This window comes from Cetorhinus maximus, chromosome 5 (assembly GCF_964194155.1).
Source record: "Cetorhinus maximus chromosome 5, sCetMax3.hap1.1, whole genome shotgun sequence".
NCBI lineage: Eukaryota > Metazoa > Chordata > Chondrichthyes > Lamniformes > Cetorhinidae > Cetorhinus > Cetorhinus maximus.
The window spans coordinates 65,686,580-65,699,665 of NC_135883.1; the positions used below are offsets into that span (position 1 = coordinate 65,686,580).

The window sequence follows — 13,086 nt, forward strand, 5'->3', positions numbered from 1 at the left end:
TCGACTTCTAAAAGGCATTTGACAAAATTTCTCTTATTTTCTATTGGTAAAGCTCAAAGAATTCTGATTTCTGAGCATGGATAAGAAACTGGTTGATAGGGAGAATGCAATAAGTAAATGTAGGTGGTGTTAGGCCATGAAGGGGAACATATTGATTAGGATGTTCGGGAGTTTGATGTTGGGACCTCTGATATTTCTCAATTACATAAACTAGACTTGGAGGCTAGCATCTCCTGTAATGATAAATTTCTTGGGAGTTGGGACCATTTGCGGGTCTCGATCCCACTTATTTCAGTGCTGCGTCCTGTGGCGTGAGCTTACAGGAGGCAGCCAATTAGCAGGCTGCCTCCGCATTCACCGTCCAATCCGAGACTGGATTGGCATTGCGATTGATTGCATTATATTTGAAGGAATGTCAGAAATATGCACATTGTATCCCCAGCCCCTGTAATGCCTGACTCCTCAAAAGTGCCCATCATGTGTTTACACATCTGCACCATTGGTTCTGTCACTACTGTCAGAGTAGTAGTCTAGTCATGGAGAATAATTTGTTTTGAGCACTTTTAGTCTGCCTCCCACTAAGTTATTCTGAAGTTAGTTTAATTGGAGTAACATTACTGAGAGAGAGCAAGCTGCTCGATATTTTCATGAGGAAAGGAATCATTTATTAAACTAATTACCTCAGGCTCATTTTCAGATTCTACTTTGTTCACATCTCTTCACCTACCTTCTGACTTGCACGACTGAAATACTACCTTACCGTTTGGTTTTATATCTCCAGCTATAGTTTTCACAGATCCTTCTTTGACCCTTTGTTCATCCTCTCATTATGTTTCTGTGTGTTCTGTATTCATCCCAGTGAACTCCTTCACCTTTCTCCCCACAAGATTGATATGTTATTCTGCCTTCTATTTGGTTCTGATTAATTTATTTACTCCTGCCCTGAGCCTTGCTGTTTTGCTTCTTTGTTGGGCTGAGCGACTGTCAGTTGCAGGCAGTGATGACTCCCGGCTGTGATTTTGGCTCCTCTGAGCTGACGAGCTCCTGACACTGTGTGAGACCTGGGCGGCATTCAGAAAATTTCATTGCACTGCTGAAATAGGGGTTAACTATACATTTAATCACCTGAATTGGCTTTCCACAGCTGCTGAGAGGGTAGCTGTTCTGCTGGATGCCCGCCTTGGGTAAAAGCGTATCTATGCAGAAACACATTGGGGAGCCAGCCTGATGTTTCTCCTTTGGATATTCCACAGCCCCCTCACCACGTCCAAAGCTGCCTCTCTGGGGCTGGGAAAATTCCAGCCAGAAACTCAATATGAAGATGTCAAATTTACTGATGATACCAATTCAGAGCTCAAACTGATCCATAGCACCTAAAATTGTCTACCCAATTGTTAAAATTTTATTTATTCACTCACAGGCTACAGGCATCACTGGCAAGAACCAGTATTTATACACATCCTAATTGCCCTTGAGAAGGTGAGGGTGAGCTGCCTTCCAAACAGCTGCTGTCCATGTGGTGTAGGTACAGCCACAGTGCTGTTAGATGGGGAGTTCCAGGATTTTGACTCAGTGGCAATGATGAATTGCAATATGTTTCCAAGTCAGGATGGGGTGTGACTTGGAAGGGAAACTGGAGACGTCGTGTTCCCATGTTACTGCTGTCCTTGTTCTTCTAGGTGGTAGAGGTCACAAATTTGGAAGGTGTTGTCGCAGAAGCCTGGGTGAATTGCTGCAGTGCAGCTTGTAAATATTACACACTGCAGCCACTGTGTGCCGGTAGTGAAGGGAGTGAATGCTTAAGATGGTGGATGGGATTTCAATCAAATGGGCTACTTTGTCCTGGACGGTGTAGTGCTTCTTGAGCGTAGTTGGAGTGCAACTCATCCTGGCAAGTGGAGAGTTCCATCACACTCCTGACTTGTGCTTATGGATATTGGAATGGCGGAATATCTAGCCTCTAATCTGCTCTGTAGCCACAGAATTAGGTCCAGTTAAGCTTCCGGTTAATGTTGACCCTCGGGATCTTAATGTGGGGTGTCCAACTATGGTATTGCCATTGACGGTCAGGGGGAGATGGTTAGATTCTCTCTTTTTTGTAGTGGTTGTTGCCTGACACTGCTGTGGCGCGAATGTTACTTGTTACTTATAACACCACACCTGGTGCAGTCTGGGTCTAGCTGCATGTAGGCATGAACTGCTTCATTACTTGAGGAGTTACAAATGGAACTGAACACTCTACATTCATCAGTGAACATTTACTTATGATGGAGGGAAGGCAATTGATGAGGCATCTGATGGGCCACATGGCCTCCTTCTGTACTGTAGCAATTCTGTGATTTATGTGATCTGTGAAGATGATTGGGTCTTGGACACAACCCTGAGGAACTCCTACAGCAATGTCCTGGGACTGAGATGACTGGCCTTCAATAACCATCTTTCATTGTGCTACGTATGACTCCAGCCAGTAGAGAATTTTACCCCAAGTCCCATTGACTTCAACTTTACTAGGGCTGTTTGGTATCACACTTGATCAAATACTGCCTCGATGTCAAGTGCAGCCACTGTCACCTCACCTCTGGAGTTCAACTCTTTTGTCCATGTCTAGACCAAGGCTGGAATGATGTCAGGAGCCATGTGGCCCAGGCGGAATCCAAACCTAGCATCAGTGAGCAGGTTATTGCTGAGTAAGTGCCGCTTGATAGCACTGTCAATGACACCTTCAATCACTTTGCTGATGATTGAGAGCAGACTTGAGAGAGTAGGCGGCGTGGTAATTAGTTGGATTGGATATGTCCTGCTTTTTGTGGACAAGCCATGCCTGGGTAATTTTCTACATTGTTGGGTAGGTGTGTAACTGTACTGGAACAGCTTGGCTAGAGGCACAGTTAGTTCTGGAGTACAAGTCTTCAGTACTACAGCTGGGATATTGTCAGGGCAATAGCCTTTACAGTATCCAGTATACTCAGCCATTTCTTGATATCACATGAGTGAAGCGACTCGGCTGAAACTTGACATCTGTTATTATGCGGACCTCAGGAGGAGGTCAAGATGGATCACCCACTCTGCACTTCTGGCTGAAGATCATTGCTTCAGCCTTGTCTTTTGCACTTGTGCTGGTCTCCCCCATCATTGACGATGGGGATATTGTGGAGCCTCCTGCTCCAGTTAGTTGTTTAATTTTCCACCACCATTCATGACTGGATATGGCTTGACTACAGAGCTTTGATCTGATTCGCTAGTTGTGGGATTGTTTAGTTCGCCTATAGAATGATGCTTCTGCTGTTTAGCATGTTTGTAGACCTGTGCTGTAGCTTCACCAGGTTTGCACCTCCTTTTCAGATATGTCTGGTGCTGCTCCTGGCATGCTTTCCTACATTCCACATTGAACCAATGTTGGTCCCCTGGCTTGATGCTGATTATTGAGTAAGGGATGTACCAGTCCATAAGCCTACAGATTGTTATGGAAACAATTGTTCTGCTGTTGATGGCTTATAGTGCGCCATGCATGCCCAGTTTTGGGCTTCTAGATCTGTTCTGAATTTAGCATTTAGCAAAGTGATCATATCGTGCAACACATTGGAGGGTGACTTCAAAGTGAAGACAGAACCTCCTGTCCACCAGGATTGTGCAGTGGCCACTGCTACCAATACTGCCATGGACAGATGGTTTTGTGACAGATCAGTGAAGACAAGATCAAGGAGTTTTTCCCCTTGTGTTGGTTCTCTAACTACAGACCAGTTTGGTGGCTGTGTGCTTTAGCTATGTTCTTGGCAAGCTCGGTCAGTAGTCGTGCTACTGAGACACAATTGGTGACTGACATTGAAGTTCCCCCACCCTGAGTGCGTTCTGTGCTCTTGCCACACTCAGTGATTCTTCCAATTGGTGTTCAACATGGAGCAGTTCTGATTCATCTGCTGAGGGAGGACAGTAGCTGGTTCCCTTGCCCATGTTTAACCTGATGCCACGAGGCTTCATAGGGTCCAGAGTCAACATCGAGGTCTCCCAGGACCGCGTACTCTCCTGACTGTATACCACTGTGCTACCAAGTCTGGCGGGTCTGCCCTGCCAGTGGGCAGAATATACCAGAGATTATGATGGAGCAGTCTGGGGAATTGGCTGAAAGCTATGATTTGGTGAATATAACTATGCCATGCTGTTGCTTGACTAGTCTACAGCATAGCTCTCCCAATTTTGGCACATTCCCAGATGTTAATTAGGAAGACTTTGCAGAGTTAACAGGGTGTGGCATTGTCATTTCTGAATCCATTGTCTAGTTCGATGCTGGATGGCCTGTTTGGTTTTATCCCCGTTTTTTTTTGCAGTAGTTTGATACAACTGGATGGCTTTTTAGGCCATTTAAGAGGGCAGTTAAAAGTCAATCACATAGTTGTGCATCGGCAGTCATATATAGGATGGCAGATTTCATTCCCTATAGGACATTAGTGAAGCAGTTGGGCTTTTACAACAATCTGATAACTTCTCGATCACCATTACTGATGCTAGCTTTTTATTCCTGGTTTTTGTAATTGACTGAATCTAAATTCATAAACTGCCATGGCGGGATTTGAACTCATGTGCTCAATTTATCAGTCCAGCCCCCTGGATTGCTAATACAAAAGTGACATACTGTGGTGTTGGAAAATGCTGGAAATACTCAGTAGGCCAGGCAGCATCCGTGCAGAGAGAAATAGAGTGAATGGGCGGAATTTTCCGTGCCTTCTGGCATAGGGTGTGTTCGGTGGTGAGTGGACAATATGGTGAGAAGGCCAAAAATCGGTTTCCCAACGTTGTGAAACCAATTTGCAATCATCCACTCTGCCCGTCAATGGCGGGCCGCGGTTCCCGTCATCGGACTTCTGGAACCCCATTGTAATACATCTGCATATCATTATAAGCCCAGCTTGCCGGAATCATCCTCCCACATTGGATCATCCGAGCACATTGGCGTGATTGCACACCGACGTGTTTCACAACTGTACAGAAGCGACTTGCACCTGGCGGGCTGCACTTCGCTTAGGACCTCAAGGTTTGTTTGCCTACCTTGCTTCGGGCAGCACTCGTGGTCATCAGTGCCAGGCTTCACAGACAGCACCACATCACCATTAAGGGGGCTCACAGGCAGGTCTCTACCTACCAGACCAGCCATAGGTGGGGGTGGCTTTTCAACAGCTGCAGTGCTAGGGCTTGCTTGGGGAAGGGGGAGAAGTGGCCCCAGGCAAGGGAAGAGGCTGCAGGGTGAGGGCTGCGCTGGGGAAGGAGAGTAACCCAGGGTGTGTATGGGGGCACATATTGATCTGTGCAAGTGGTCTCAAGATGGCAAGGGCTGAGGAGGCAGTCTGCAGGGGAGATGAGGTCAGATGGACATGTGAGGGTATGTGTGTGAGAATGAGTGGTGATGTCCGTTGAGCTGGCCGTGAGTGAGATTCCAGTGAATGTGTGATGGGTTTGAGTGTGTGAGTTTAGAGTGATGAGATGGTTGCCTTACCTTGGCTGCACGGATGAGATCATTCATACTCTGTCTGCATTGGATGGCCAACCTCTTCTGTGCAGTATTGGCACTGACCACCACTGCCATCGACTACCAAGCCGCAGTGGTGAGATTGCTGGACCTCCTGTGGCTAGAGTAGGGGTAGAGGACATCACGGCGGTCCTCCACGGCACTCAAAAGGTGTTTGAGGGCGTGTCACTAAACTGGGGGGCTGCAGTCTTCTTGTCTTTCGGGGCCATGGCTTCTTTGCAGCCGTTCTGGGCTGGAAGCACTGAGAGGTGTGCGCACGGCTGGATTTTAAATGTGGCGCCCGGTGTGATGAAGCAGTGAGGTGATGGCATGGTGGGCGAATCGGAGCCCACCCACCATCGAAATGGCGTATTTCCTGGGAAGGCATAATTAATGAGGTGGGATTGGGATGATACAGTGTGAAAAGCCACCATTGCGGCCGGTGGGTAAAAAGTCCTTTTTCCCGCCCACTACTGCACTTAGTGCAAATCTGGGGTAATTCCGCCCAATGTTACAGGTTGATGACCCTTCATTGGAACTGGAAGAATATGTAACAAGTTTTCAGCAAGTACAGAGGCAGGGGGAGGAGTAAGAGGGGCAAGAGAAAAGGTCTGTGATAAGGTGAAAGGTAGAAGAAATTAAATGACAAAAGAGCTGATGGTGCCAGGCCAAAGGGGATGGTCAGGGGACAAGTAAAGAAACAAAAGATGTGTCTAGAGGAGATGTAAATAGTAACAGCAGAATCATTAAGAGCATCTGCTGTCTAAAAATTTGGGAGCGGTGGTTTTGATCCGATATGTTGAATTTAGTGTTGAATTTGGAAGGCTGTACAAGTTCCACCTTGAAAGATGAGTTGATGATCTTCGGGCTGACATTGGATCTCATTAGAACAGTGTAGGAGGCTAAGGACAGAGAGGTCAGAGCGGGATGAGGATGGAATTAAAATGGCACATACCAAGAATCTCAGGGCCATGCTTGCAGGTCGAATGGAGGTATTCAGCATCGGAGAGAGTGAGAAGCAGGGGACGTTAAATGGAGAGTGCCCTAACAGAACTTTTACCTTTTATTCTTTCCCCACTCCCCCTTTCCCTGCCTCTGTAGTTATTTAAAACCTGTTACGTCGCTCGCATTTTCCAAACCTGACATAAGATAATCAACCTGAAACATTATGAAGAATTTGAACCACAAAAATAAGCTAAGTTTGGGTGGGATTGGTAGAGGGTGTTAAAGTGTTTGAAATCAGAATTCCGACACTAACTCACCTTCAACATATCCACTTGCAGCTTTAAGAGAGGGGCAGGACTGTGGGTAGACAACCAATCCGTTCCCGGGAGACAGGCTGGTACTTTAAGCTAACTTTATTACAGTTAAAATCAAAATGTTGAATAGCAGGTGGCTGGGTTTCCTGTTCCTGGGGGAAACCTGGCATCTAAATCCAGGTGAGGACTGTCAGATCCAGCAGATAAGTGGCTTTCCACCCATCTGCTGGATCTAGCGTGCCTGCCACCACAACCCCATCCCTGCCATCGTACACCTCCCACTGATCTCCCCCTGACCTACCACCCTTTATCCCCTGCTTCCCAGGGTTCCTCACTCCTCCCAAGGCCTCTGATCACCAACTGCCCCATCCCCACCCCAGCGCACATTTGGTGGAGGGATGAGAGGCTTGGGAAGGTTACAAGGACAGGGAGGGGTGAGGCCATGGGGGAGGTGGGGGGGGGGGGTTGATTTCAAAACATGGTTGACACATTTTTAAAATTGAGGTATTGCCAGACAAAGAGCTATGTAGGTCAGTGAGCACAGGGATGATGGGAGAGGAGGACTTGGCCAGGTAGGATATGGGCAGCAAAGCTTTTGGATGAGCTCAAGTTTATGGAGAGAGGAAAATGGGGAGGCCGGCAAAAAGAATTTTGGAATAGTCAAATTTGTTTAGACTATTACCAGTTCAAATCTTGTTGGCATTAAAAGAAATGCTTGTTTCCTTCAATTCATTCACTCGTACATTATTAAAGAACTTCCTTTATTCTATGATGATTCACATAGAGACACAATCAATGTACTCACCGATACCTAAATTATGGATATTAATTTAACCCATCATAATATTTCACTTCTATTTGTCAACAGGTTTAATAGACTAATGTGCTGTTTCATTTCAATTTGTTGCTATTGAGTGTCCAGAGCTACTGACTTGAACTAATTTCTCCTAATTTCAATCATTCTAACAGAACATTAGAGTTCGGACAGTCAAGGGTTTAGATTACCTTTGCAGGTCAGGAAGCAAGTTCCATGGAAAGATGATGGAGAAATTTCTTCTGGTTGACTGTAATACAGTGGTATATGGAACATACAGGTAACTTTCTATATAATTATACTTCTGTGGGAGGCCAAAACTAGAGGCCATAAATATAAGATAGTCACGAATAAAAGTATTAGCCATGTTAACGTGATAAACCCTAGTTCTGCTGCGTAAGCATTATCTCATTAAATCAACCCACATCGTGCCTTTCTTACAAAGATGAAGAAACAGTTGGGCATCTGTTAAGGTTCTGAATACTGTATCAGAGTCTGTGTATTATCCTTAAACAGCAACCACTCTGTTTATGCATTGCCATTAACGTAATAAAATATCCCAAGGCACTTCACAGGAACGTGATAAAGCAAGATTTGACACTGAATCACAAAAGGAAATTTCAGGGTGTGTGACCAAAAGCTTGGTCAGGTAGTTAGGTTTTAAGGAGCATCTTAACAGAATAAGGAGGGGTACTGAGGTTTAGGGATGATGGGTGAACATGACTTGGGATGAGTAAGCATACAGGCGGCAGAGTTTTGGATGACTCCAGATTTACATAGGGCAGAATGTGGGAGGCCAGCCAAGAGTGGGTTGCAATTGTCAAGTGTAGAGGTAATAAAGGTATGAGTGAGGTCTTCAGCAGCAGAAGAACTAAGGCAGGAGTGGAGTCAGACAATGTTATGTAGGTGAAAATAAGTGATCTTTGTGATGGTGCAGATATATGGTGGGAAGCTCATCTCAGGGTTATACATGACACAGGTTGTTGACACTCTGGTTCAGCCTCAGACTTTCGCTGGAGAAAGTGATGGAATTGGTAGCTAGGGAACAAATTTTCTAGTGGAGACCAAAGACAATGGCTTCGGTCTTCCCAATGTTTAATTGGAGGAAATCTCTTTTTCATTTGGTATTGAATGTAGGATAAGCAGTCTGATAATTTAGAGATTGTGGAGGAGTCGAGAGAGGTGGTGGTGAGTTAAAGGTGGGTATCATTAGCGTACTTGTGAAAGCTAACCCTGTGTTTTCAGATGATGTCACTGAGGGACAGTATGTATATGAGAAATAGAAGGGGGTCAAGGATAGGTCCTTGGGGGACATCAGATGCAATGGTGCAGGAGCAGGAAGAGAACCCATTGCAAGGGAATCTCTGCCCATGATTAGGTAGATAATAATGGAATCAGATGAGTGCAGTCCCACCCAGGAGGACAACAGGCTTTGAAGGGGGATGGTGTGGTTAATGATGTCAAAGAGTGCAAAACAAGATGAGGTCTGCTAGTTTACTACAGTCACAGATAGGATGTCATTTGTGACTTTGATAAGAGCTGTTTTTGTATTATAATGGGGAGCGGCGGGTGTAGAATCTGATTGGAGGGATTCAAACATCGAAATGCAGGAAAGATGGGCATGGAGTTGGGAACTGAGGACACATTCAAGGACTTTGGAGAGGAAAGGGAGGTTGGAGATGGGATGGTAGTTTGCAAGGATGGTGGGGTGCTGATGACAGGTTACAAGAAGAAAGGGACAGTATCTGAAGAGAGAGAATCATTAACATTATCTGCTGACATAGGGTCCAGGAGGGGAAGCTGGGTAACCAGCAGTTTAGTGCCTTCAAGAGATGTGTCATCTGCACTAGGGAGAAAGTCATGAACATACAGCTCGCTCTTCACTATCTGGGATTTATTTTCAACACAATTGTGTTACGAAAAGCAAGAATGAACTGTGGCAACTCATTTCTGTAATATTCTTGAACAACTTTGAAATTTCACATTTTCAAAGCACTAGTTATTTATCTTTCTGCAACTAAATAGATGAATTATTTATTTTCAGCTTTATGTGGTCCTTTGAAAAGATAAACCTCAGCATGGTACAAGTGATCACTGGCCATCTGGTAGAATCTTATGATGAAGAATTTCGGATGCTCTATGCTCGATCAGATATCCCAAGTATGTTTGTAACAGAAAGCTCCACATTATTGGGAGAAGGAAAACGACCATCAATGTGGCAAAATAGTCTTAATGCTGGGATCTACCAGCATTCGGTATCTTCGTTTGCTTCATCATCTAGCCAGCATCAGCCATTTAGCAGGAACAATCCCAATAGGCATACACTTGACACATTATATCAAAAGCTTCATGGAAGGCAAAACATGCATCTAAATGAGTGGAACAATATTGATAATAAATTGAATCCACGGAATTCATATCTTAGACCTCCCATTACAAATGGTCAGGATGCAGCAAACAGAATCAATTGTCTACAGACTTATGAGAGAAACGATTACAGGAAGAGACATAGTTATGCTGGAGAGCAGCCAGAAACAGCATCATATCTTATGCTGAATAGATCAGCAAACCACAGGCCATTATTTCAAAGAAGTGACCAGAATTTGCTCGAAGAAAATGAAAGTGTTACTTCTTCATCTAGAGGTGAATTTATGTCCAACACCATTAGAAATGCTCTTGAGCGTCTGAAGCAAAACAGAACAACGCCGAACTTTGAAAGGAGCTCAAATATTCGGAATACATATCATGGGCCTAAAACTCTGCACCTGCCTTCCACCCATAAACTGCCAACCCTAGAAAATATGAGAAAGACAGGCTTACGAAACTGGAGAATTGAAAGCTACCTAAATGATAAAGCTGGACCTCCAACAAATCCTATCACTGATTCATTTGACAACATTACTCTGAATGCAACAGACAATTTTGAAAATCCAGGGTCCAGGATGCAAGTAAATTTAGAATTAATGAACAGAACGGAAATTAAAACCAACCCCAAATTGTTACAATCCCGACTGCGTTCTTCACTAGTTTTCAGAACCCCTGTGATGGGACAGACTGATGTCATCAGCTCTGACTCTGAATCAACGGCTTCAACTATTGATGCAACCTCAGGATCAACAACTCCCCAGCAGTTGAGCAGTATTGGATATTCATTGTTTAATGCAGATAAACAGCATTCATCAGATGAATTGAAAACTCCAACTCAGGCAGGCATTGAACAGTTTTCTAAAGATTGCACATCCTTTCACAATGACACTGAGATGAATCAAAGTCCAAATCTCCAACATCGACACAGTTATAATCAAAGCTTCCAAACACATCTGACTGAACAAAACAGAGTGCCAGATTACAATGCTAGACAAGAATCAGGGCACTCCACACTACCTAAAACAAAATTTAATTCCTCTTTAAGCAGAACTTTGTCAATCCACTCTCTAACTGATACAAAGGGAGATGAATCTCCCAAGATGTGGCATCTGGGGAAAGACAATAAACATCAGGAGCAACATTCAAATTTCCTTAGAAAAAGTACAGAGAAGATCAGATCTCTACTCAACATCTCCCATGATAAAAGAGATAATGGGTCCAGAAGTGGAGAGTCAGTCGCATCCAGTAATATGAATAGCAGTACTGAAACGTTGACCTCTGAGAGTGACCAGCAGGAAAGGAGGAAAATAGCAAAATACACATCGAATGAACAAAAGGATAAGACAGCAAGCATATCATCAAATTGCACAAACACTCCAAAATTTGCTCAAGTCAATAACCAAGGACAATTAAATGCAAATGCTCAGTTGCTTGGGAAGAATGACATGAGTCGGGGAGATGCATCAGCTCCAAGATTTGCCATGGAACAACAATTGGACATAGGTAACAGAGAAGAGAAGCTGGGTTCCAGCCCCTCTTCTCTTGTGAAGCACCATAAACCTGAGGAGTCGACAAACAAGATCAATACCACAAAACCAAGCGATCAACTTAACAAACGGAGAATTTACAGTCGTTTTGAGAAAGTGTACATGCAGCAAAGCAACAACTTGAAACCGGAAGAGACTGACCCAACTCCATTGCGAACGAGGTCGACTGATAGCAACAACTCTTTGCTCAGGAATCAGTCATCCCATAATTCAAGATTACTCTCGTTTCAAGGGATTCATGCACGCCATGTAGCCCCCCACAATGAAAATAGATTTGAAAAATTTGTGCAGCGGTTTGTGGGATCATTCAAAAATAAAAAGTAACGAGCTGCAGCCTTGAAATTACATTGAGAGAGAATTTGAGCACATTCCTCTGAAATGTTCATGTCACTATTTTTACAAGTGTTAGCAACTTTTATATAACATAACACCTGCATTGAAATAGTACTAAGAATGCACCAAGTATCAGTACACCATGGTTCCATGTATCACAAAATCACAGAATTGTTACGGCACAGAAGGAGGCCATTTGGCCCATCGTGACTGCACCGGCTCTCCGAATGAGCATTATGACTTAGTGCCATTCTCCTGCCTTTACCCTGCATCCTTGCACATTGTTTCTATTCAAATAATTTGAATGCCTTGATTGAACCTGTAATTTTAAGTCCAATGCGTAAAACACAATGATGGTGTGCAAGATATAGTGAGAGAGAAATTCCTTTGTTTGAAGGCTTCAATGTTTTTAAGATTGCTTTAAAATAAATAACTTCTGAAGATTAGAATGATCAAATTTAGTTTTGTACAGTTAGAGTGCAGAATTACCTGGCTTCTTTTATTTCTTGTATTGGATGCATGAACTAATTTAAATACTGATTGTCGTTCCTACATTCAAAATCCCTACTTTTCCCATGGTCTGCTGCTTTTTGCACATCAACAATGCCTTGTATTGTTAATTAGCATTGATGGAAAGTTGAGAATCACAGAAAATGCTCCATCTGATAGTGTTTCTTAAAAGGCTGAAAATATTTAATTTTGGGACTGGACTGTTGCTAGGATTTCCAATGGGTACAGCCACTCAGACTTTTCAATATGTGATTGTTTCCTGTAAAATACTGGTAAATCCAAGGCACTGAGAAGGTAGAATTGTTTTTGAATTATAGTAGCTATCTGTTCCATATTTTGTACAGCGGAATTTGTGAAAACTTGGGTTCACACATTAAACATTGGGGAATTTTTTTATTAAAATCACAGATGTTTTGGTATTATTTAATATGATTTTGAATGACATTTTGCTTCCCAATATTGGCAGCCCTGAGCTTTTGTTTTAGCCTCCTATTCCTCCAGATTTCTGCTCTGCTTTCCTGAAGGTGCTAACTCATCCTGCAACACAATTCCTTATGCTCTGGCCACCCTTGAGTCACTAACTCACTTTTTTTTATTCATTTACGGGATGTGGGCTTTGCTGGGTGGGGCAGCATTAATTTTCCATCCCTAGTTGCCCTTGAGAAGATGGTGGTGAGCTGCCTTCTTGAACCGCTGCAGTCCATGTGGTGTAGGTACACCCACAGTGCTGTTAGGGAGGGAGTTCCAGGATTTTGA

The 13,086-nt window shown here is 43.8% G+C and overlaps 1 protein-coding gene across 1 annotated transcript in view; it reads left to right on the forward strand.

Annotated features, from left to right (window-relative positions):
- The window catches only part of fam83b (family with sequence similarity 83 member B), a 40,753-nt gene extending 28,021 nt beyond the window's left edge, over window positions 1-12,732 (forward strand). Inside the window, exons 4-5 of the mRNA XM_078541925.1 lie at window positions 7,729-7,853; window positions 9,618-12,732. Coding sequence (XP_078398051.1) covers window positions 7,729-7,853; window positions 9,618-11,811 — 2,319 coding nt within the window. The 3' untranslated portion in view covers window positions 11,812-12,732. The remainder of the gene's footprint in view (window positions 1-7,728; window positions 7,854-9,617) is intronic.
- Window positions 12,733-13,086: the final 354 nt, after the last annotated feature.